Here is a 27,606-nt window from a genome sequence, read left to right as displayed (position 1 = left end):
TGTTCGAGCCGACTCGTGTGCACTACACGGGCTTCTACATAAAGTCTACCGACGTCAGAGGTGCAGAACCTCTGTCCACCTTGGGAATGCTTGGTATCCAGTTGCTGAGCATTCTCTGTAACCTGTTGTACAATGCAACCCATTTGTATCTTCCCAAGCAGCACTAGTTCCCTGAACTCTGGAGGTGGGAACTTGTATCCGCTCATACTGCCACCATTATCCCAAATACACTCCTTTCTGCGTCAGCAGTGGTTTCTCTGTTTTCATTATTTTATTATTTATTTTCCTCTCCTCTTCCTCTCCTAAACCATCTTTAATTCCTACCACTACCTCAGATCTGAATCTCACACAGTGCTATCTGTTCTCTCTGACACCTCTGCCTACCTACTTTCTGTCGCTCTCAGTCCGAGGTCTGAATACCCTGCGACTCCACATTTTCTGATCGACTCTTCTTTCCTCCCTCAAAGTGAAACATACTTTTACTAAACATAGGAGTGCTGTGAACTATGTTTTTACAACTTTCTGTCAATAGTACTGGACATTGCACCTCCTGAAGGTATGTACTGGACTTTTTCTCTCTCTTGATTTTAACAACTTTATGCACTGAATTTTTCATTTTATAGCATACACATAAAACAATGATATCATATCAAATGACAATTAAAAATGTTCATATCGGCGGAAACTATAGTCCTTTATTTGGTATTGAAAGTTATACATATTTTTAGCATAGAATTATTTAGCTCATACCATACCAGTTAACCACATATTGAAACAAGCGAAGGCAATGCAAATATTTTTTTACAATCAAAACTTAATTATTGATAGTACCCAGAAATTCTGGACCTATACACAAGACATGCAGGTTCAATTTTTCTCAATCCTAATATAACAACTTTATGAACTGTGGAGTCCTACAAGCTGTGAATACATCACAGTAATTTACTTACTTACCAGTGCCTGAACTACATACAGTACAAACTAATATCTGTACAGTTTTCTTAGTGATTTCTATGTCTTATAAAAACTCATTAGCAACAAATATCTTTAAATGATGAAAAATTAATCTTATGAAAAAACTACAATCTTATACACTGAATCCTACAGATTCAACTACATGGAGTGTAAAAGAATTTCTGCATTCTTAATCCACACTGTCCAATCTTAATGAAACTTCAGCCATCTATTTGCGCCTACCACCACGTTCTTTGAGTTGCAATCCAATTATTGTGCCAGGCATAATATTGTAATATGCCAAGGAGTTTGAGTCCTTGAAGAACAGACCCTGAAACAAAAGAAAAAGAGCAAACAATTCACAACGTCGCAACAATCCTCGTCGAAGCAGCTACAAAAACTGTGAAATAGTCGTGGCAGATAATATGTGCTGAGAAAGTATAACAAAACAAAATCGGGTACATGACAATATAAAAATGATGATTATTATAGTCATCCACAATCTTTAAATTTGAGAATTTAGTGCAGTGAGATGCTTCCATGTGTTGCAACTAAGGTCTCTAAATGTTATGGTATAAAATAAAGGACATAACAAATACACTCTGAAATTTATTTTCATGCAGTGTGCACCAAACTGCTACAACGAACAAACTGCCGAGCGACCCTATCTGTGACACGTTCCACGGGTGAATCCCGAAACATGCCCGATGAACACTTCTGTGTATGCTGAACTCACCTCCCAATGCAGTTTCTGCTTGCCAGGCGGCATGCCCGTCTCCTCGTGCACCTTGGCCTTGACCACGGCCACCGTGTCTGTCAGCGGCAGTGTCAGGTTCAGGACTTGGCCGCGCAGTCGCCACTCGGGTTTGTCTGTCAGATTCGGAACTGCTACCTGTAACGAGATTTATCAAATGTGAGTAAAGTAGATAGGAGTAGATGCACACTTCTTTCGGGCATCGAAACACACCAACTATTTGCCCGTTACCCGATGGAGTCGATCTGTGGAAATTCGGGTACACCACATTTCATAATATGTGACTTTTGTCGATGTATCGAACAGATAAGTATCTCATAATCAGGGCACCCCCATGAACCGTGGATCTCACCATCAGTGGGGAGGCTCACGGCGCCTCAGCGATACACATTGCCATACCGTAGGTGCGACCACAGCGGAGGGGTACCGTATTTACTCGAATCTAAGCCGCACATGAAAAATGAGACTCAAAATCTAGGGAAAAAAAATTTTCCCTAATCTAAGCCGCACCTGAACTTTGAGACTCGAAAGTCAAGGGAAGAGAAAATTTTTAGGCCCCACCTCCAAATAGAAACAAAGTTGGTCCATTTTAATATGAGACACAATTTAGGTCGAATGAATGACGATGCAGCTACAGTAGTTGGGTTCGAGTCGTAAGTTAAGCAGTTAAGATTTACCAGGTAGCCATTGCTATGCGTCAGACGCTCCGTCCGTATTTATACGGATGCCCTTCCTTTTTCACGTGCTTCGTCTAGTTTGAATTGATTGCTTATTTTTCTTTGATCTGATAAGCGTCGTTCTCTTTGTTATAGGTGTTAACATCACTCTAAGCTGAAAATGCATTACTGTACTGTGTCATGCATTGTTTGTCGCATTCCGATAATGGCTTGCTTTTGTGCGCGCTACCGCCGCTTACAATTGGGAGGGGGGAGGGGGGGGGGGGGGGGGGAGAGAGAGAGAGAGAGAGAGAGAGAGAGAGAGAGAGAGAGGAATTGACTCATTAGCGAAACAATGACAAGAGACTGCTATTTGTTGTAACTTACACTGCTGCTTTCTTTGATAATGATCAACAAGAACCAAATAACAGACTGCATATGATAGAAGATGTTCTGAACGAGAGTTTAGTGAAAATTTTTCTTCATTCGAAAATCTTTGCAGACGCCTCTTTTGTACATTAGATTCTGCACAGAAATTAGTCATCTTAGATTTAAAAATCTAGTCAATTGCCGTGCTTCATTTCTGACTGTATCACTATTAGGCATAAGAATAATACGAATATAAACATGGCATGACATGTATATTCTTCCGTGTTTGCTGTTGTCTCACTCTAGTTTCGTAGTTTATTAGGCAGACAGGATTTAAATGAGATAGCAGCAGACACAAAAGAATACATGGCAAAATGTTTATATTCGTATTATTCTTATGGTGAAGAGAATACTGCATGTGATTCACAATTCATAAAAGTTCCAATTAGCAACCATCTCTTCTCACAGGTAGGAAAAAATTCAGAACGTAGGGTTGGCCATATTGACAAAAACCCCAAACAGTCTTGCCAGTCGGATTTTCGTACTACACTGAAATGCTGCTACATTGGAAGATGAACAATACGGAATTTGTATTTACTTCGTTGGATAATGTATGAAAATGCAGTGATCGAAACTCGGGGCGGAGAAAAAAGCTCGTCTTCCAGCTTTTTTTTTAAATTTATTTACTGACACAGAGGTTTTGGCGCCAGTATTTACACACGCTTGCTTTGCAGGCACAAAGATAGTGTGTAGCGCTACATATATTAAACGGCAGAAGTTAGTTGTGGCGGCACCTACCAACATTTTTCGGAACTTCCACTTACTTTGCGCTCGATTTTAAGCCGCAGGTGGTTTTTTGGATCACAAAAACCGGAAAAAAAGTGCGGCTTAGATTCGAGTAAATACGGTATCTGTCGAGAAGCCACGCAAACGTGTGGTTCCTGAAAAGGGGCAGCAGCCCTACCCTTGTAACATCAACCAAAACGGCCTCGCTGTGCTGGTACTACGAGGGCATGCAGCTCTACTCTATGGTTAAATGATGAAAGCATCCTCTTGGGTAAAATATTCCAGAGGTAAAATAGTCCCCCATTTGGATCTCAGGGGTGGAACAATTCGGGAAGCCGTCATTACCGTGAGGAGCAAAACTGGCCTTCTATGGATCGGAGTGTCAAATGTTGATCCCTTAATCGGGTAGGTAGGTTAGAAAATTTAAAAAGGAAAATGGATATGCTAAAGCTAGATATAGTGGGAATTAGTGAAGTTCGATGGCAGGAGGAACAGGACTTTTTGTCAGGTAAATACAGGTTTATAAATACAAAATCAAACACGGATAACGCAGGAGTAGGTTTAATAATGAATAAAAAAATAGAAACACAGATAAGCTACTATGAACAGCATAGTGAATGCTTTATTGTAGCCAAGATAGACACGAAGCCCATACCCAACACAGTAGTACAAGTTTATATGCCAACGAGCTCCGCAAATGAGGAGAGATTGAGGAAATGTTTGATGAGATAAAAGAAATTATTCAGACAGTTAACAGAGACTGCCTGTAATTTGGCAGTAGGAAAAGGAGGAGAAGGAGAAGTAGTGGGTGAACATGGACTGGGGGAAAGGAATGAAAGAGGAAGCCACCTACCTGGTAGAATTTTGCACAGAGTATATTTTATCATAGCTAACACTTGGATCATGAAGGAAGGCTGTATACGTGGAAGAAACCTGTAGGCACTGGAAGGTTTCAGACTTATTATATGACAGAGATTTCAGAACCTGGTTTTAAATTGTAAGACATTTACAGGGGCAGATGTGGACTCTGGCCACAATTTATTGGTTATGAACTGCAGATCAAAACTGAAGAAACTGCAAAAAGGCAGGAATTTAAGGAGATGGCACCTGAATAAACTGAAAGAACCAGAGGTTGTAGAGTGTTTCAGAGGGAGCATTAGTGAACGACTGACAAGGTCAGGGGAAAGGAATACAGCAGATGAAAAATGGGCAGTTTCGAGAGATGAAATGGTGAAGGCAGCAGAGGAGCAAGTAGGTAAAGAGACAAGGGCTATTACAAATCCTAGGGTAACACAAGAGATATTGAATTCAAGCAATGAAAGGAGGAAATATAATAATGATGTAAATAAAGGGAAACCAGCAGTGAGAATAATGGAAAGCATGCTAATGTTTGGAACAGCATTTTATGTAAACAAAAAAATTGTAGACAGTGTAACAGAATTTAGATCAAATTCAAAAAGAATATCCATGTTAACAATAAAGTGGAAGAATAAAAGTTACACCCTCATTAACTGTCATGCACCTATAAATCCAAACAACAGAAGAAATCTGGAGAAAGTAAATCAATTCTGGGATCTTTTAGAATCTGAAATTTCTATCATACCTAAAAAGAACATCAAAATACTTCTTGGTGACTTCAATGTGCAAATTGGGAGGGAAAAGAAATTTAGGACTATTTTAAGTGAATATCAAGCACACTCAAGAACAAACAGAAATGGTGAAAGACTGATCAATATGTGTAAAATGTTCGAGTAAAAACTCATGTCCACACATTTCCGCAAACTACAAAGAAAAGCCAAAACTTGGAGACATCCAAATCCAAACCTAGGAGAACTTCAACTGGATCACATAGCCATATCTAAAGGGTATTTCACGGAAATTATGAATGTTAAAATAGTCAGAAATGGGGACTTCGACTCAGATCATTATCTCTCTAAGATTAAAATAAAATTTCTCCCATCTAAAACAAAAAAGGTTGGTTGGTTGGTTGGTTGGTTGGTTTGTGGGGGTTAAAGGGACCAGACTGCGACGGAACAAAAAAGGTGACCAAGAAAGTTATCAGATACAACACCACTACAGCTAATATTACAAAAGAAAATATAGAAAAATTTAGAGAAGAAATTGAGACACGTAAAGAAGACGATCGGCATGAACTCCAGATGCAAATAACTCAAGCAGCAGAGAAAACTTTAGGATTGGCCAAGAATAAAAAGAAAACATGGTGGAATGAGGAGTGTGAAAAGGCACTAATAGGAAGAGCTCAAAAATGGAGAAAATGGAGATGATCGAGAAAGAGGAAGACCTTAAACAATTCAGACAACTAAGAAAAGAAACATCAAAAATAATTCGGCAAATCAAAAGAAACTTTGAAAATTCTCAGCTTATTGAAATAGAAGAAAATTTCACCAAAAATAATTTCTCACCAACAGAGTTAGAAATTCATGAAGCTATCAAAACACTCAAAAACAAATAAAGCAAGAGGTGAAGACTCCATTACAGCAGAATTATTGAAGTGTCAGAACCAAAAATCATAAAGGATCTATATTGGCTTTTTGAGAACATTTGGAAAACTGTATTAATCCACCAGCTACATAAAAAGGGAGACAAATAAAATGTCAATAATTACAGAAGAGTGTCACTTCTGCCAGTGACATACAAAATATTATCAAAAATCCTCCTGAACGGAGTGGCAGATACTTTAGGCAAACAACTGGGAGAATATCAGGGTGGTTTTCAAAAGGGAAGATCCTGTGTAGAACAAATTTTTAACTTATATGAAATCAATAATTTGCCATAAAATGTTAACCAGTAAACCAATAATAATGTCATCTATTGTTTCTCCGTCTACACAATCAAATGCTTTCTTGAAATCAATAAATAAGATCATAAGAGAATTTGGTGTTAAATCAAAATTTGCAAATATAATTCGTGAAACATTAACAGGTACAATATCTAAAAGTCAAATTTATGGGAGAAGTATCTCAGCCATTTGAAATAAAAACTGGTGTTAGACAAGGTTATGGTTTATCACCTTTACTGTTTGATTGTGTTCTAGAAAAAATTGTAAGGATCTGTAATTCGGGGCTTAAAAAAATCACAAAATTGAACCTATAGCTCTGAGAAGGAAAACAAATGGAATTAAGGTAAACTGCTTGGCTTTTGCAGATGATTTTGCAATACTTTCAAAAAACCTGACAGAAGCAGTTATTCAGATAAACGTTTTGGAACAAATAGCAAACAGAACTGGTCTCAAAATTTCAGCTGAAAAAAACAAAATTATATGACAAATATAAAAAATGTGCCAAACTTAATAGAAACACAAATACGTAAATTAGAGTGAGTAAATAAATTTAAATATCTTGGAGAGGCTGTGCAACAGAATGGACTAGAAAAATCTGCAGTAGATTCAAGAATTAACAAAATGGAAAGAGCATATGGTTTGACCAAAAATATTTACAACAAGAAACGTATATCTAGAATAGCAAAACTAAAACACTTCACCACTAAACAATTTGTAACATCTAGAGCAGGCTCAGTGCGTACATCCCTTTCCTATATTCCGTATTTATAATAAATAATGACAATATCAATTTCGGATTGCCCAAAAAGACAGGCACCAGACTTAGAACAAAATCATACCATGAGGAAAAACAGGTGGCTCGGCAGTGGTACAGAGTGTGCAGAAAAATAAGCAGAAAGTGTACAAATGAGAATCTCTATTTCTGTTCTGCCACTTTTGTCACCTCTCCCAGTCAATCGGCCCTCACTTTTGTGACACGGCTCTTATGTCGAAATAAAAACCTGACAATTTTCTGCGCATTTCGCCATAAGATTACACGAATGTTAATTTCCCAGACTACCTACCACCTGGAAGAACAGAGTGGGAATGTTGACTCACCTTGAAGGTGACCGGTCCCTTGCTCTTGTGCTGAGCCAGGAACAAATCCTCTGGGAGGAGCGACTCCTCGGTTCTCACGTTTGACTTCTTCGCCGCCGGCTCATCTTCCGAAGGGCCGTCCGAAGGGTGCTTCGTGCCGACCTGTGGGTACGAGACTGGCTGTCTCATTCGATCAAGCTCGGTCATTTTCTCGGATAAACAGTCACATTTGCAAGATAACAATTTACAATGTTTAAAAAAGTAAATGTGTTTGTGTATGTGTGTTTCTTCGTATGTGTGGGTTCAGTTATTTTAGAGGGACTGTGCAACGAAATATTGTTGCAGGACAGTAAAGCTCTACTGTAATAAAGGTGACAACAGTTCAAAGAATTGTTTCGAGAGGCTGTGCTGCATACATATCTGAGTGATGTACATAATAATATTTGGAGCACAAAGACAACATCCCACACCCTTTACAGGTAGCCCAATAAAGAGTAGCACACAGTACAGTACGTTTCTCAGTGTCAGATTTGCACGAGAATGAAACCTATTAAGAGGCACACTGGGGTCCGAGTGACTGGCCGTCCCCTAACTGTCCATTTTTCCTCCCTGAGTAAGGAAGGCTATATTACTTTTTCTACTGAGTACCAAAATTTTGCTTGCAAAAGGAAGTACTTGCCTAACATTCTGTCTTATCAATTATAGTTTTCTCAAGCTATTACTATCTCAATGTACTACCTGCAAATGTGTGTTGAATTAATAACCACTCCAGTTACTGTTGAGAACTTTACTAAAATAGGAGCCACACTGATTTCAATGTTACGTGTCTAACGATATCATGAGAAACATGTGGATGACATCGGAAGTTCACTGAGGCTTTTTGCGGATGATGCTGTGGTATATCGAGAGGTTGTAACAATGGAAAATTGTACTGAAATGCAGGAGGATCTGCAGCGAATTGACGCATGGTGCAGGGAATGGCAATTGATTCTCAATGTAGACAAGTGTAATGTGCTGCGAATACATAGAAAGAAAGATCCCTTATCATTTAGCTACAATATAGCAGGCCAGCAACTGGAAGCCATAAATTATCTGGGAGTACACATTAGGAGTGATTTAAAATGGAATTCTCATATAAAGTTGATCGTCGGTAAAGCAGATGCCAGACTGAGATTCATTGGAAGAATCCTAAGGAAACGCAATCCGAAAACAAAGGAAGTAGGTTACAGTACGCTTGTTCGCCCACTGCTTGAATACTGCTCAGCAGTGTGGATCCGTACCAGATAGGGTTGATAGAAGAGAGAGAAGATCCAACAGATAGCAGCACGCTTCGTTACAGGATCATTTAGTAATCGCGAAAGCGTTATGGAGATGATAGATAGACTCCAGTGGAACTCTGAAAGAGAGGCGCTCAGTAGCTCGGTACGGGCTTTTGTTGAAGTTTCGAGAACATACCTTCATCGAAGAGTCAAGCAGTATATTGTTCCCTCCTACGTATATCTCGCGAAGAGACCATGAGGATGAAATCAGAGAGATTAGAGACCACACAGAAGCATACCGACAATCCTTCTTTCCACGAGCAATACGAGACTGGAATAGAAGGGAGAACCGATAGAGGTACTCAAGGTACCCTCCGCCACACACCGTCAAGTGGCTTGTGGAATATTGATGTAGATGTAGATGTGTGTCAAGATTATAAAGATTATATAATCTATAATGTTATAAGTATTAATTTGGGCTTAAGAGGATTTATGTCTCAATGTTTTGCAAACTGCCTATTTTACAAATAGAAGACTAAAAATTACTTTTTTCATCTCATACGAGCATACAATAGTTGCAGTGTTCAGGGCATCCCAGTGCAGTATAACTATTTTACACTTTTGATATCAATATAATAGAAGGAAACATTCCAAGTGGGAAAAATTATATATAAAAACAAAGATGAGGTGACATACCGAACAAAAGCGCTGGCAGGTCGATAGACACACAAACAAACACAAACATACACACAAAATTCAAGCTTTCGCAACAAACTGTTGCCTCATCAGGAAAGAGGGAAGGAGAGGGGAAGACGAAAGGAAGTGTGTTTTAAGGGAGAGGGTAAGGAGTCATTCCAATCCCGGGAGCGGAAAGACTTACCTTAGGGAAAAAAAGGACAGGTATACACTCGCGCGCGCGCACACACATATCCATCCACACATATACAGACATAAGCAGACATATTTAAAGACAAAGAGTTTGGGCAGAGATGTCAGTCGAGGTGGAAGTGCAGAGGCAAAGATGTTGTTGAATGACAGGTGAGGTATGAGTGGCGGCAACTTGAAATTAGCGGAGATTGAGGCCTGGTGGGTAACGGGAAGAGAGGATATATTGAACAGCAAGTTCCCATCTCCGGAGTTCGGATAGGTTGGTGTTAGTGGGAAGTATCCAGATAAGACCAATATGTCTGCTTGTGTCTGGATGTGTGGATGGATATGTGCGTGTGTGCGAGTGTATACCTGTCCTTTTTTCCCCCTAAGGTAAGTCTTTCCGCTCCCGGGATTGGAATGACTCCTTACCCTCTCCCTTAAAACACACTTCCTTTCGTCTTCCCCTCTCCTTCCCTCTTTCCTGATGAGGCAACAGTTTGTTGCGAAAGCTTGAATTTTGTGTGTATGTTTGTGTTTGTTTGTGTGTCTATCAACCTGCCAGCGCTTTCGTTCGGTAAGTCACCTCATCTTTGTTTTTATATATAATATTTTACACTTTTATTAGATCAAAAAAGCTATTTTTAGCTGTATTTGAAAAAGGTGCACTTTGGAATTCTCGAATATGTCAAGACACAATTCATTTTAAACCCAAAATATACTTACAATGTAACAGATTATAATGTCTTTATAATCTTGACACATCACTGTTTCTCAGAATATCATTGGGTATGTAACATTTTAAATCCATCTGGCTTGTATTTTTGTCATTTATATGATGTTTCTCTACGGCATAATGTAAGTTTTATACCCTAGCTGTTGACATGTCTATCATACTCATGGCAGCATCACTTAATGGCCTAATATAAAGGCTGAAACCAGTAGTGAACTGAATGAAGTTCTCAACAGCAAATGGAGCGGTTTTTTTTATTAAAAATAACGACAGTGTTAAGCTACTGGAGGCAACAATTGGTGAAATTATTCCCATTCTTAGGTTTATAGACAGATCACATGCACTTGATTCCAGTGTCCTAAAAAAAGAGACGGGATTTTTATTTTATCTGTGAATACTATGCATGTAACAGGTAAATAGGAATTACAAGATGGTAACAGTGAACATAAATGAGTAAACACAATTCTTTGTAAGTTATTGCTGTGGACAGACAGACACATACATAGATAGATAAGATACATACATACATACACAAAACATGCAGAAGCATATCAGCACAAATCATTTACAAATTTTTTGGGCTGCTACTCTTTTCTTTCTACTTTACATGCACACACACAAAACCAAATACAACCATTCAAGACTGACATTTAGTGTCGTTGTGTGTGCAGTAGACTGTCCTGTGTGTGGGAGAATATGAACATAAACTAGAGGGGGAAGAAGAACTGATAGTTCAAACATTACTAAAGTTCCCTTCCTCATTTTTCCTTACTATGCACATATTTACTACTGGTACTCATTCTGAAACAGCATTCCAGTTAACTGGTAGGTTGGGTGTGGTTATCAAAGTTTATATTATAGAAAATTTCCATACTATTTTTTAACTGTTGCTATAATGAGTTAAAACACTGCACACGGAAACAATATTTTGAACAGAGTTTTTGTATTTGATGTGTCTTGTGTCTTGCCACAAACTTTGGAACCAGGTCCAAAGTTTGTGGCAAGAAAATAAATTAATTGTTTGAGAATTAAAAACTATTTTAATGTGAAATTTCTAATTTGTACATGTGTTTTACTTTCAACTTCTACCACCACACACTGTTGAAGATAGACAGACAAGGCCTGACACAGCAAAATATGACTAATGTGGCAATATGAATGACTAATGTGCATTCTAAATGTTTGCAATGGACTGGTGTCGGCCCACTTCACTCAGTCAGTTTTCTGCAATACCTCCTCACTTTTTGTCATACAGGAAACAAGGGACACGAGTTTTTCGCTGAACTATATCTTTTTCCTGTGCAGGTAGAAAACAGATTTTGTTGGCTGTCTAGATTGCTTTAGTATTTTTAAAATAAGATCTGTAGATAAAATAACTAACCAACATGTACTACCCAATGTACAACACGATTACTGTATCAAATGTAAAATCAAAGGTAACAGAATGTATCTATTGGTTACAACAGCAACCCATTCACTTTTATCCTGTGATGAAGGGATGTAAATTTTGCATATAAGTTGCCCTGCTTAATCTTGTACCTGATAGGTATATTCTGTTAAATTCGATTTTACATTTTGCATAACCGGATTGTTGTACATTATGCAGCATATGGTGATTATTTTATTTTTAACTGCAGATCTGAGGATGGTTTATGGGGAAATTAAACCAGTCACTTTAGAAACATTCCTACAATCTAGACAACAAGACCTTCTACAACACACTATAGTGGATTTTCTCCTGACAGTACATCAATCTCAATGGAGAGAATACTTTTTTTAATTTTTTTTTACATATTTTCATACTTTATTCAAACAATTGTGAAAAAGGTGACGTGTTGCGTTGCAAACAGGCATAATGAACAAAATGTTAAACACTTAAACTATCAGCCAAAGCCTTCATCAGGAGGCCAGTACCCAACTCACAGTGTTCCGTATCACCATAGCACCCAGCCTCTGCCTAGCTGACACAGCCTCCAAAACTCCCTACCAACATTCCAGTAAATCCAGAGCTGAAACAATTCCAGAACATTGTTGCTAACATTACCACCAAAATTTTGATCCCACGGAGTTACACTCTTTTTCCTTCCTATTCCTGCAATGAAAACACTTCTTTGCCACCAATCCCTCCATCCAAAGCCAACCTAATTGCAGGTTTGAACCCTGCCTCTCACAAATTACACCACCATCTGATTGTGATCCTTCCCCTCCCACCTAAACACTCACTGGCCACATTCCAGGAATTCCTTACATTCAATTTGGCCTCACCATCCTTCTCCACGTCTCTCCCTAGAAACATCAACCTTTCAGCAGAAAAGAGGACAGTCACACACAGCCTCAAAACAGATACTGACCTAATGATCCTATTTGCAGACAAAGGTTCCACCACTCCGACATAACCTCCAACGCCTGCTTAAAGCCTTGGGCCCTTCTCACAATGAATCCATTTTCCTACTCACCCCTACGAGACCCCGCACACTCACCTTCGACGTGTCCCCCAAAATCCACAAACCCAACAATCCTGGATGACCTATTGTAGCTCATAATTCTGCTCTCAGCTCCACCCTATTGCCCAAAATCTAGCTTGCCCCCCACCCACTTCCTTTACCACTATCCTTTACCTTTCGGGTCCCTACTCATCAGTGTTGACGTCGCTTCCCTATATACCTACATCCCTCACGCCCACTGGTCTTGCTGCTATTGCATACCACCTTTTCCAACATCCTTCAGACTCTACAGTCACTACTACTTCATTCCTCATACATCTTACTGGCCATATCCCACCACACAACTACTCCTCCTTTGATGGAAAGCTATACAAACAAATCTGTGGCACAGCCACAGGCACCTGTGTGGCACCCTCCTATGCCAATCTGTTTATGGGCCATCTAAAGGAAATCTTCCTGATCTCCCAAAAACCCCAACCCTCGATCTGATTCAGGTTCACTGACGGTACCTTCACGATCTGGACACCCTATTACTCATTCCTGCACAACTGCAACACCTCCTCCACCATCCACTGCACTCGGTCCTTCCGAACCCAGTGTCCCACATTCCTGGACCTGGCCACCTCCACTCTGATGACTCCATCCACCCCTCTGTTCACATTAAACCCACCATCAACGAACAGCACCTGCACTCTGACAGCTGTCATCCATTTCACACCAAAAACTCCTTCCCATACAGCCGGGGACAGCATCTCTGCAGTGAAGAGAACTCCCTTTCTGAGTACGCTTAAGGTCTCACGAAGACCTTCACAGACAGGTACTATTCCTCCGACCTAGTCCGCAAACAGATTTCCCGTGCCATATCCACACTCTCTTTCAAATTCTGAAGGTGGCAGGGGTAAAATACAGGGAGCGAAAGGCTATTTACAATTTGTACAGAAAGCAGATGGCAGTTATAAGAGTTGAGGGACATGAAAGGGAAGCAGTGGTTGGGAAGGGAGTGAGACAGGGTTGTAGCCTATCCCCGATGCTATTCAATCTGTATATTGAGCAAGCAGTAAAGGAAACAAAAGAAAAGTTCGGAGTAGGTATTAAAATCCACGGAGAAGAAATAAAAGCTTTGAGGTTCGCTGATGACATTGTAATTCTGTCAGAGACAGGGCAGTTGAAGGGAATGGACAGTGTCTTGAAAGGAGGATATAAGATGAACATCAACAAAAGCAAAACGAGGATAATGGAATGTAGTTTAAGTCGGGTGATGCAGAGGGAATTAGATTAGGAAATGAGACACTTAAAGTAGTAAAGGAGTTTTGCTATTTGGGGAGCAATGTTGACTGTCAATGGCAAGGAAAGTGTTTCTGAAGAAGAGAAATTTGTTAACATTGAATATTGATTTAAGCGTCAGGAAGTCATTTCTGAAAGTATTTGTGTGGAGTGTAGCCATATGTGGAAGTGAAACATGGACGATAAATAGTTTAGATAAGAAGAGAATAGAAGCTTTCTAAATGTGGTGCTACAGAAGAATGCTAAAGATTAGATGGGTAGATCACATAACTAATGAGGAGGTATTGAATCGAATTGAGGAGAAGAGGAGTTTGTGGCACAACTTGACTAGAAGAAGGGATCGGTTGGTAGGACATGTTCTGAGGCATCATCAAGGGATCACCTATTTAGTATTGGAGGGCAGCGTGGATGGTAAAAATCGTAGAGGGAGACCAAGAGATGAATACACTAAACAGATTCAGAAGGATGTAGGGTTGCAATAGGTACTGGGAGATGAAGAAGCTTGGAAGTAGCATGGAGAGCTGCATCAAACCCGTCACACGACTGAAGACCACAACAACAACATCCACACGTATGCCGAATCCTCCCGGCACCCCTGAGAACAGGCTAAAAAGGAGTGGCCCCCCTCGTAAGAAATTACCATCCCCGACTGGAACAGCCAAACTGTATTCTTCATCAGGGCTTTGATTCTCTATCATTGTGCCCCGATACGGGAGACACGCTACCCGAGATCCTTGCCATCCCTCCTAAAGTGACGTTCAGTCACCCGCCCTATCTCCACAACATCCCTGTCCATCCCTACTATACGCCAATCCCTCGCCACAGGTGTTATATCCCTCTGCGAGACACAGGAGCAAGACCAGGCCAATCGACCCACCCACCACTTCCCATTTCCAGTCCCGTCATGTGCTTATCTTACTCCCTCAGAGGGTGGGCCACCAGTGAAATCGGCCACACTGCGCACCAGCTCTGCTGCAATCATTCCGCAGCTTTCTATATCGGTACGACTACCGACCGGCTGTCCGCCGGGACAAACGGCTACCGCCCATCTGTGGCCGAGAGCAAAGTGGACCACGACGTGCAGCCAAACACGACAGGCTCAATTTCGATGGCCGCTTCACAACCTGGGCCGCCCGGATCCTCCCCACTTCTCTGAACTGTGCAGATGGGAGTTATCCCTACAACACACACTCCGCTCCCAGAACCGTCCCGGCCTCTAACTACGGCAACCCCAAGTCCCCACAACCTCCACCTAATAGTTTCCATCCCCTGCTCCCAACTCACGTCCCGTCACCCTCATTGTGCACTGCTCCCTCTCGAGGCACCCACCGATCTTTTCACTTCTCTCCTTTCTTCCCATCCCCCATTGCACCAGGTAGCCTCTCTGCCACCTCTAGTCCCTGCACACTCTGCAGGCAGCACTGTTTCCTCTCCCCCTACCCGTACCCTGCTGTCTCTCTCCCTTTCCCGCTCCACTACAGATCGTTCCTCCCATTCGACGTGTTTCAATTCAGTTTCACTCTGGCCCGAGCAGACAGAGACAGCAGGCGTGTGTGAACGAGGTGTGCTCGCACGTACGAATGTGCGCGTTTTTCTTTGCCGAAGAAGGATTTGGCAGAAGACTGTTAATGTGTAACAGTCTTTCTGTTGTGCCTGTCCGCAACTCGACATGTCATCTTTACTGAGCAGCAATCTATCCTTTCCGTTACTGTCGATAGTCCGGTCTGGACTTTCTATTGCTTCGTACTTTATTTCACCACGACTCTGTCTCAATATAATTAAAAGGATAGTTGCTACTCACCGTACAGTGAAGATGCCGAGTTGCAGAAAGACACGACAAACGGGCTGTCTCACAATTAGCTTTCGGCTGACGACGCCATTGTCAAAATTAGACAACATACGTACACACGCACACAAATACACGTGACCACTGTCTCTGGCAGCTGGAGCCAGACCGATCTCTGTCTCTTTCATTAGTAATGTTTCCGACCGACAAGCAAATAGTACTCGTAGTTCTTCAATTTTGTTTGTTTGTGCAGCCTCGTACCTCAGTCTCCACTCGAGATAACCTAACTGTTCTATTACATTTAGGCACTGAATGCTGAAAACCACCAACTCTTTAAATGTAAGTTTTGTAGTGCTCACTTAAATATTCGCTTTGAGTTTTCACTTATTAAGAACTTTGATGCATTTTCTGAGAGACCGGTACAAAGTTCTATGTACTGGAGGTCATTCACCAATATCTGAGGTCAATGCAAGACATTATCACATTTTCAATTACAGACTATCTGAAAACTTTCATAGAATTTCTAGAATGTTCTTATACAGATGAAGTTCATTTCAATATGTTGAGCATCTAAAAATACATTGCCAATATTCAAAATTTCACAACTGCTTCACTGATAAGGCATTTGGGACATGCACAAAATTATACGATCTATCCATTTCTCAACAAAACAGTGTGCTGCTTACACAGTTTGTATGAAACTTCTTTATTTTTTTTGCTAACATTTTAATCATTTTCAACCCATTCTGCCATAATGATGGCACCAGCATTGAAGAAAATGACACATATTGCCTCTATTTTCGGACTGTACATAAAATTACATTTCCCAATAACTGTAGCGATATCACTCGAGGATAAGGCCAGAATAATGAACGTCTGTAGCTACTGTGATGTCAGCAGTCATAGTAAACCTGCAACAATGGAAAATAATTGTGTTTTCGACAAAACGTCTTTCTCTCACTTTACCAATATACAGTGGCCCACAATAATCCAATTGACAATGAGTGATTCTATCCAGAACCAGTAGCCTACTGTCGACAAATGTAAGTTAGATATGTGAGAGACATAATCTGCTCACGTGGAGGCGGAGGCTGGTCGTACAGAGCCGGCAGTAACCGCACCCACATAGTTGCGAGACTGGGTTCTAGCTACTAAAAATCGCTGATACTGCAGATCCAGGATGAATGAGAACTTTCTGGTAACTGTTGCAGTGTTGCAAGAGAGAATTTGGACAGCAATCGAGTGAGTGGGCACACAAGTGTCGTGCAACAAACGCACCAAGTTAGCGACTGAACTGGTGTTAGTTCTTTCTTACATTACTAACAGAGTGTACTAGACGGTACTGTTATGTGGTGCACTATTTGCAATTCAGGAATGTTGTTAGATGAAAAAGCCAGTGTGATGCATCAGACGAAACATTTCCATAAGACTCTCCGAACAAACAAATTGCGACAACCTCTATCAGCAAAAGCTTTTTGACAGAACTCTTCAAATAGCCAAAATTTGAAGGAATTAGACACTGATTAGTGTGGGAATCATTGTGGATGAAACCGTTTTGAACATTTTAGGTTTTTTCCTTAGCAGGGGAGAAAGTTAAGCCCATGTTGTTAAAAATGTATCAATTATGGACTTCTGCCAAAAGCTCTGGCCAACTGCCATCGAGTTTGAAAAACTACTACTTGTGGTCACGGACCAGACTCCATACACTGTTTCAGCTATTACCCAATTGAAACCTTTGTTTCCTATGCTGAAGCATGTGACATGCTCAGTTCGTGCCCTACACAGGGTTTTTGAATCCACAAGGAGGTAACACGACATTGCAAACCAGTTCATCTCTGCCCTGAAGATGACTCTACTGAAAGCTCCGAGTTGTGTTGCTGCCTACATGGAAACCACTGGCTTGCCCCTTCCAAATTTTATGGTCATTACTCGTTGGGTGTGCTGCTATGTTGTGTGAGAATTTTCACAAAATTAGAGTTTGTGCTTTTTTGGTTCCAACCGACACAGATGCAATGTACAAGGCACAGAAACTTCTGTTACCGGAGAAAATAGAGAATTTGCAAAGAGAACTATATTACACCCATATAGCCGACTGTAGCTATTAAATGATTGGAAGAACAATGTCTGGAAAAACGGGGGGTGGGGGGCGAGTATTTTTACTTCCACAAGGGAGCAGTTTGCCAAAGACAAACTCGAGTCTAGTCTTCAGAAGAATCCATACATTGAGGAATTCCGAGTGAAGGGAAGGTTTGCCTCACAGGTTTCTGTGGATGTTGAAAGAAGCTTTAGCATCTACAAAGATGTTCCTTCTCCCTACATAAACTGACTGACTTTTTAAAAACGTAGAGATGCTTAATGTCTTGATGTAAAACAGTTTCATGTTTTTCCTTCTTTTGATGAGAGATAATTTGATGTACTTGTCTGAAATTCAATAAATTAGAATAGAGGAAAGAGAAATTGTTAAATTAATTGAATAAACCAGCATCTTTTGTCCCTTTTTTTTTACCTTATTTGAACATTTTTTCCTTTCTTTTTTCATCTGAAATTGACACCTAAAATTTCAACCCTCCTGATACAAAATTAATATTGTTTCCTATAAACCAACTTGAGTGGATGAGCAAATTTTTAACTACCCTCAATATTTAAACATAGAATTGGAGTGATGCTGTTGAGATTCTGGATAAACATATGCAGACTCTGCTTCATTACATTAGTGGTTACTGTGCATGTAATTATACTTAGAAATAAATTTGAGTTGTTGTTGTTGTTGTGGTCTTCAGTCCTGAGACTGGTTTGATGCAGCTCTCCATGCTACTCTATCCTGTGCAATCTTCTTCATCTCCCAGTACCTACTGCAGCCTACATCCTTCTGAATCTGCTTAGTGTTAAGTATTCCTGATGACAAGAAAGTAATTTCACAAAGAGTAACGGTTTTATACACGCAACTGGTAGGTGTGACTTAAGTTTTTAATCTGTTGTCGGTGTTGGACATGTTGCTTACATTTATGTTGTCATAAGTTACATACTCGTAAAAAAAAAGAAGTATTATTCCTGCCACAAAATAATTGAAGAAATATTTTGCACCAGCAGTGCATATAGAAAACGCCAAATTATTTGTGACCATCATTATATAAAGAGCCATAGTATAAAGTTTCTACTCATTGTATACTACTCCCTCAATGTATCACTGAACAGTTGTACAAATGAAATAAATAATGCTTTGAAGAAATAAAACTTCAAAGACTGTATTAGATTCACAATCTAATTTTCGTTGGTATTAGAAACTCATATGAAAACTGAAATTTACATCTGATTCCTGTTATCAGTATAATTTTCTGCTTTGTTAGTAACTTTCTTATGTAATAAGACTTTTACTGATAAAATTTCTTGATGTTTTGCAGTCTGTATATGTAATGTGCTAATGTGTAGCGTGATTGAAGAAAATTCTTGAGAATTTTGGTAACACTGTTATTTCAAACAGTTTCAAAACTACAGAAAACATTTTTCGTGTGTAGACTATATTCTGACTTACTACATAATCATAGTGCTACTTTATATTTATGTGACATTTTCTGTCACATGTAAACTGTGTTTACATTTCGGATACTCAGTCACATACATCCATTAATTACAAAGTAATGGACACAATTCTACATTTTAGTGCGAGCTCCGACTAGCTGTACACTGCAACTTCAGAATGTTTACTGATGGTTCAGCAATAACACAGCTGTCAGCACCTACCTTCTTTGTTTTTCATGCACGTCACCCGTCACGAACACCTGCAGTGCCGAAACAGCAGATAACAGGTCGTACGAATAAAGCGAGTTGCGAGAAAATACTTCACCCGAGAATATTCTCAGTGCGAGTAAAAGCTGCGAAGTTCTGTCGAGGTTAAGTCTGACTGACCTTTTAGGAGTAATAGTAAATTTATGTTGCTTGGAAATATCCTAAAGAAATACTGAAGAAAGAAACTGTAGAAGTTTATACTGGTTTAACAATAAAACCTTATTTGTCTGGCAAACTACCTTCCTGAAAACCGTGAAAGGAGAGGGTGCGGCCAGCCTTTCAAACCAAAATTATCTCGTATTAGAAAACTCTGACAGAGTTCTGGTTTGGAGTAAATGAAAATGTCAGGTACTCTTGAGGTTTCATTTGCATAATGGGTTCATCGAACTTCAACAACAAATGCCAAAAATGTGATATCATTGTAAGAAGACGCATTTTCATACACTGTCCATAATCATCTTAATAATTTGTTTTCACACATAAAAGTAAACTCAGAATGTAGTGCAACTCTTCCAGAAAACACTAATGCCAGTATCCTATTTGTACACTGATGAGTTTGCCCATTCAAGTGAGTCAAACAGAATGTAACATTACGTGTGCATTCTGTGCAGGACACGGCAGACAACAACCTTCTCAAGAAGGAGCGGGTTCCGGGAAGGAACTCCCTCATTAGAGAATACGCTTCAAATTTTTGATTCGTACGAAATTCGTACAACCCAATATCCCAGTAATGCAAAAATAGACACGTACTGATCGACGTACAAAATATTGCCGGAGGCTGTAGCACCACACGGTACAGTCCTCCGACTACTTGCTACCTAAGCTGCAGATTGCTCACTGCTAGTACAAACGGTCACTCATTTTTTGTCAGACCTCATGCTGCACCCGATTGTAATTATTATATGGTGCGATCGGTACACGTACCTGGGGGCCCTGCGGAGGTGGGGGCATCTGAGGCGCCGGCGGCATAAACCCTGGCATCGGTGGCGCCGGAGCGGCGACCGGGAACGGTGGCCGAGCTGGTACTGGAAACAGAAAACAGTTAAGTGTAGAAAAACTTACACAAAATCTTTGGCAGGAGTGTTAATTAAAATATTTGCCAACACCTACTGTTGTTGCTGTGGTCTTCAGTCCTGAGACTGGTTTGATGCAGCTCTCCATGCTACTCTATCCTGTTCAAGCTTCTTCATCTCCCAGTACCTACTGCAACCTACATCCTTCTGAATCTGCTTAGTGTATTCATCTCTTGGTCTCCCTCTACGATTTTTACCATCCACACTGGCCCCTACAATACTAAATTGGTGATCCCTCGATGTCTCGGAACATGTCCTACCAACCGATCCCTTCTTCTAGTCAAGTTGTGCCACAAACTCCTCTTCTCCCCAATTCTATTCAATAGCTCCTCATTAGTTATGTGATCTACCCATCTAATCTTCAGCATTCTTCTGTAGCACCACATTTCGAAAGCTTCTATTCTCTTCCTGTCCAAACTATTTATCATCCATGTTTCACTTCCATACATGGCTACACTCCATACAAATACTTTCAGAAACGACTTCCTGACACTTAAATCAATACTCGATGTTAACAAATTTCTCTTCTTCAGAAACACTTTCCTTGCCATTGCCAGTCTACATTTTACATCATCTCTACTTCGACCATCGTCAGTTATTTTGCTCACCAAATAGCAAAACTTCTTTACTACTTTAAGTGCCTCACTTCCTAATCTAATACCCTCTGCATCTCCCGACTTAATTAGAATACATTCCATTATCACCTTTTTGCTTTTGTTGATGTTCATCTTATATCCTCCTTTCAAGTCACTGTTCATTTGTTCAACTGTTCTTCCAAGTCCTTTGCTGTCTCTGACAGAATTACAATGTCACTGGCGAACCTCAGAGTTTTTACTTCTTCTCCATGGATTTTAATACCTACTCTGAACTTTTCTTTTGTTTCCTTTACTTCTTGCTCAAATACAGATTGAATAGCAGTGGGGAGAGGCTACAACCCTGTCTCACTCCCTTCCCAACCACTGCTTCCCTTTCATGCCCCTCGACTCTTATAACTGCCACCTGCTTTCTGTACAAATTGTAAATAGCCTTTCGCTCCCTGTATTTTACCCTTGCCACCTTCAGAATTTGAAAGAGAGTATTCAAGTTAACATTGTCAAAAGCTTTCTCTAAGTCTACAAATGCTAGAAACGTAGGTTTGCCTTTCCTTAATCTTTCTTTCAAGATAAGTCGTAGGGTCAGTATTGCCTCACGCGTTCCAACATTTCTACGGAATCCAAACTGATCTTCGCCGAGGTCGGCTTCTATCAGTTTTTCCATTCGTCTGTAAAGAATTTGCGTTAGTATTTTGCAGCTGTGACTTATTAAACTGATAGTTCGGTAATTTTCGCATCTGTCAACACCTGCTTTCTTTGGGATTGGAATTATTATATTCTTCTTTAAGTCTGAGGGTATTTCACTTGTCTCATAAATCTTGCTCACCAGATGGTAGAGTTTTGTCAGGACTGGCTCTCCCAAGGCCGTCAGTAGTTCTAATGGAATGTTGTCTACTCCGGGGGCCTCGTTTTGACTCAGGTCCTTCAGTGCTCTGTCAAGTATTACTACAAGTAAATTATTTTGACAACAGTGTACATGCAGACCCAGACAAAGTACGACTTCCTATAGACGACACTCCTACCTGTGGCGGTCTGCCCACATAAATGGGGCAAAGGCTCACCGATTGTGTAACAGGTGGAATATGTCGGATCCCTGCCCACTCCGTTATGTCGAATACGGTCGAGAACTGTGTACGAGTGCGGGTCCCCCTCATCCCAATTCCCCACTACCGCACCGCACTATCTGAGCGGGGAGACAGGAGAAACTGCAAATGTACCCCATTGGACGGAAATGCATTCACATGACTAAGATTGAACAGCTCGCGTGTAGATCAGTTTTGTATTACACTGTTTAGTGCAAGAGAATATACTGACACGAGTAGAATTAAAAATTGAAGTTAGGTTTGCAACTGAATTACACCAACAATATCCTGCATACCAAATTGTTCCCTGAAAAATTCTTACAACATTTAACCTTACAGACAGAAAGAGAGAGAAAAACTAGTAGTCTAACACTCCACTAGGGATGGATGTTGTTCTTTGTCAGAAATTGTCCCTTCCAGAATGCAATTTTCTCTTTAAATCCACTAATTTTCTCCGTCAAATCAGAGAAAGGTGCTTCTCACCATTTGTTTAACTAAGGTGTTCAGAAGTGTGTTATTGAGTCTATTAAAAATGCTAAGTCTGCAGTCCATTCCAGATCTTCTAATTTTGATTGCCACTTTCCTTTTCCATTTGTGAATTCAACAATAGTAGGGCTAAAATCGAAAAATCATTCTGGGAACGCCTCTCAACTTAACTGATGTATGTCACTGTAAATATAGAACATCTCCATACTATTCATTCAATTCCATAAAAAACTGCCGACATAATAATCCGTGCAACTTACAAAAATTTACTATTTGTACCACCAACATCATCATTACTCGGTTCACGCCTCTCAATTTCACACAAAGTGCTTCTTCGAATCCTGTACAAATCACCTGTAGATTGTTGTAATTTTTTGCTTTTTCCATCACCGACTAAATCTTAAAATTCTTTGTGCACTGTGTTGTAATGCTGTTTATAGTAAATTTGTGGTGCCTTACAATTACGTAACTCCACAGTAGACACTGTGAATTGTCTTACTTCTCTCCACATATCGCAAGACGGTTCCTTTCCGAACGTACATAGCACTGTGACAGCTGTCCGACATGTGACCTCCCTTTAACCCACGAACAAGCCCAAAGACAAACAGTTTCGGCACTACGATTCCGTCAGTGGACGAAATTTGTGCCGACCGAAAAATGCCGCACAGAATGTCAGAAGAAATGATATCACATTGCACTGCTAAATGAAATGTCATACTGTATTGAACAGTTTTGAAAAGGACAGAGCAAAGCTGAGACGGACCGAGTACTGTGGAGGCAGGTTCACTGTGCGCACATCACATTTCACACGGCACGGCCAACCCTGCCTCGCACTGTCTGGCGACAGTTATCTCCAGAACCTGACACTGTGCTCCCCTACAATTTTCTATTGTAGTATTTACTATATGTAGTGATACGTTCTTCTTCTTATGAACGCCAATTTGCGGTTTTTTTCCCCCACATTCCACAGCACTATGAACTGAACACTTGTTTTAGTGCAATGTTTTGCTTTCTGTTGCCAACTGTCAAATGTTTTTGCCAAAGATCGAATGTTATTGCCAAACTATCGAGTGTAATTATTGAAGTATCTGTGATCTGTTCGTGTATGCATTTGTGTGTGCGTGTGTGTGTGTGTGTGTGTGTGTGTGTGTGTGTGTGTGTGTGTGTGTGTGTGTGTATATATGATTATAATAGAGGGAAACATTCCACATAGGAAAAATATGTCTAAAAACAAAGATGATGTGACTTACCAAATGAAAGTGCTGGCAGGTCGACAGACACACAAACAAACACAAACATACACACAAAATTCTAGCTTTCGCAACCAACGGTTGCCTCGTCAGGAAAGAGGGAAGGAGAGGGAAAGATGAAAGGATGTGGGTTTTAAGGGAGAGGGTAAGGAGTCATTTCAATCCCGGGAGCGGAAAGACTTACCTTGGGGGAAAAAAGGACAGGTATACACTTGCACACACACACACACACACACACACACACACACACACACACACACACACACACACATATCCATCCGGATATGTGCGGATGGATATGTCTGCTTGTGTCTGTATATGTGTGGATGGATATATATCTGTGTGTGTGCGCGCGAGCGCGCGCGCGCGCGCGAGTGTATACCCGTCCTTTTTTCCCCCTAGGGTGGGTCTTTCCACTCCCGGGGTTGGCGTGGCTCCTTGTCCTCTCCCTTGAGGCCCGCATCCTTTCGTCTCTCCCTCTCCTTCCCTCTTTCCTGGTGGGGTGACAGTTTGTTGCGAGGGCTTGAATTTTGTGTGTGTGTTAGTGTTTGTTTTTGTGTCTGTCGGCCTGCCAGCGCTTTCGTTTGGTGGGTCACATCATCTTTGTTTTTAGATGTGTTTGTGCATGTGTGTGATGTGACTTACCAAACGAAGCGCTGGCAGGTCGATAGACACACAAACTAACACAAACAAACACACAAAATTCAAGCTTTCGCAACAAACTGTTGCCTCATCAGGAAAGAGGGAAGGAGCCTATATATACTCAATAATACGTAACCCACTTCCATACCATAACCAACTACCGCTGCTATAAAATCCACCGTTTGTAGTTCACAAACAGTTCCTTTCACCTATTAAACAACCATTTCGTTTGGTTCTAATAACTTTTGCTTTATTTCCATTTCCGTTTTTCCCACATCACTGATAATTTTTAGCTGCTTCCCACAGGTTTTAACGTCATTATTTCTTCGTCAGACAATTGTTAGCTTCACTTTCATAATCGGCCACCACAAAACCACTCCTTTTAATAAATTTACACGCAGTTTTTTCGAAATTTTTCCGAATTTCTCCGTCCTTAACGTGTTTTGGCGGCAACACAACCACCTAACCTTTGTGCACATCGTTGTCTACCAACCCAAGTCCAACATAGCTCAGCTGTAACCAACACTTTTTCGCCTTTTTTCACACCAGATCTCCAGTTGCTTTCTAGTTCACCTTTATCTCTCCCCATATATTTTTATTTTCATTTTCATTTCAGCCTCATGTTACACTTTCCACCTTCTAATACCATGTCAACCTCACAACACCCCCACAACGACCCCATTAAGTTTTATTTACATTCCCTCTGCAAACATGCCTTCGCCCTAGCCAGATTACGCTTCCATATTCTATTTTCTTAGGCTTGTCTGACATTTGGCATTACCCCCAAAGGCCTCACACTTAAACTTCCCATCTCTGGCTGCAACCCTTCTTTCCATCCGTCCCTATACCAGTTCCAAACTGAACAATCCATTGCCCTCACCCACCTAATCCTTCACCTACACATCAACTCAGCCAATGAACACACCCGTCAACTCCTATCCTTAATAGAAGTCCTCAATCTTTCCTCTCCCACATCCAAACCGGCTGTTCAGAGCATCCTCCTACAGGCCAGCCGCAAATTAGAGCAGCATGCCACCTCAAAAAACTTTCCAATCTCCTAGTTTCCCACCTCCAGAAAGGCAACTCACTCACCCTTCACAACCTTTCTAGCAAACCTCAACCTCCTCTCATTGCACACAAACCCAGTCTCTCCTATCTACTCAATCTCCCACTTCCAGCTCCACTCCCTCCAAAACCTCAAAATTCCAATCAACACAATCTGGAACCACAACACCCTAATTCAGTAGTTAACCTTTCCTCCAAACCTCTCTCCCAATCCGAAACCTCTGTCCTATCCAAAGGCCTCACCTTAAGCCCCACTCCCAGATTCAACCAAACAGCCCTCGTCAAAGATTTACTGTCCTACACTCATACTCTCTGCTGGAAATATCACTTTGCCATGAAGAAAAATGATCCTAATCCTACTCCTAATGATCCAACTCCCCAAGACACTATCCAAATTGAACCCTGCCTGGAACAGTTCCGTCCTCCATCACAGCGGGACCCACCTCCTCTTCCTCAAAATCACCCTCTCCAAACCTTCCAGGAATTTCTGACTTCCAGCCTTGCCTCTCAATCCTTCTTAAAAAACCTTAATCCTACTCCCAACATCACCACTGCTGAAGCCCAGGCCGTCCGTGATCTGAAGGCTGACCAATCCATTGTCATTCTTCCGGCGGACAAGGGTTCCACGACCGTAGTACTTGATCGTCAGGAGTATGTGACCGAGGGACTGCGTCAGCTTTCAGACAACACCACATACAAAGTTTGCCAAGGTAATCCCATTCCTGATGTCCAGGCGGAGCTTCAAGGAATCCTCAGAACCTTAGGCCCCCTGCAAAACCTTTCACCTGACTCCATCAACCTCCTGACCCCACCGACACCCCGCACCCATACCTTCTTCCTAAAATCCACAAACCCAATCATCCCAGCCGCCCCATTGTAGCTGGTTACCAAGCCCCCACAGAACGTATCTCTGCCTACATAGATCAACACCTTCAACCCATTACATGCAGTCTCCCATCCTTCATCAAAGACATCAACCACTTTCTCGAACGCCTGGAATCCTTACCCAATCTGTTACCCCCGGAAACCATTCTTGTAACCATTGATGCCACTTCCTTATACACAAATATCCCGCACGTCCAGGGCCTCGCTGCAATGGAGCACTTCATTTCACGCCGATCACCTGCCACCCTACCTAAAACCTCTTTCCTCATTACCTTAGCCAGCTTCATCCTGACCCACAACTTCTTCACTTTTGAAGGCCAGACATACCAACAATTAAAGGGAACAGCCATGGGTACCAGGATGGCCCCTCTCGTACGCCAACCTATTCATGGGTCACTTAGAGGAAGCCTTCTTGGTTACCCAGGTCTGCCAACCCAAAGTTTCGTGCAGATTTATTGATGACATCTTCATGATCTGGACTCACAGTGAAGAAGAACTCCAGAATTTCCTCTCCAACCTCAACTCCTTTGGTTCCATCAGATTCACCTGGTCCTACTCCAAATCCCACGCCACTTTCCTTGACGTTGACCTCCATCTGTCCAATGGCCAGCTTCACACGTCCGTCCACATCAAACCCACCAACAAGCAACAGTACCTCCATTATGACAGCTGCCGCCCATTCCACATCAAACGGTCCCTTCCCTACAGCCTAGGTCTTCGTGGCAAACGAATCTGCTCCAGTCCGGAATCCCTGAACCATTACACCAACAACCTGACAACAGCTTTTGCATCCCGCAACTACCCTCCCGACCTGGTACAGAAGCAAATAACAAGAGCCACTTCCTCATCCCCTCAAACCCAGAACCTCCCATAGAAGAACCACAAAAGTGCCCCATTTGTGACAGGATACTTTCCGGGACTGGACCAGACTCTGAATGTGGCTCTCCAGCAGGGATACGACTTCCTCAAATCCTG

At 41.2% G+C, this 27,606-nt stretch overlaps 1 protein-coding gene across 2 annotated transcripts in view; it reads right to left on the bottom strand.

Moving 5' to 3' along the window:
- Positions 1-675: 675 nt before the first annotated feature.
- Positions 676-27,606, bottom strand: part of LOC124552718 (splicing factor 3A subunit 1) — an 89,029-nt gene continuing 62,098 nt past the window's right edge. Inside the window, exons 12-15 of one of the 2 annotated variants that reach the window (XM_047127059.1) lie at positions 20,480-20,580; positions 7,418-7,576; positions 1,691-1,846; positions 676-1,285 (exon numbers count right to left, since the gene is read on the bottom strand). In XM_047127059.1, coding sequence (XP_046983015.1) covers positions 1,184-1,285; positions 1,691-1,846; positions 7,418-7,576; positions 20,480-20,580 — 518 coding nt within the window. In that variant the 3' untranslated portion in view covers positions 676-1,183. The remainder of the gene's footprint in view (positions 1,286-1,690; positions 1,847-7,417; positions 7,577-20,479; positions 20,581-27,606) is intronic. The other variant, XM_047127060.1, reaches the window with a different exon arrangement.

This window comes from Schistocerca americana, chromosome 10 (genome assembly GCF_021461395.2).
Source record: "Schistocerca americana isolate TAMUIC-IGC-003095 chromosome 10, iqSchAmer2.1, whole genome shotgun sequence".
Lineage (NCBI taxonomy): Eukaryota > Metazoa > Arthropoda > Insecta > Orthoptera > Acrididae > Schistocerca > Schistocerca americana.
Note: the sequence above shows the minus strand (reverse complement) of the source record. Positions and strands in the feature narration are given on the sequence as shown.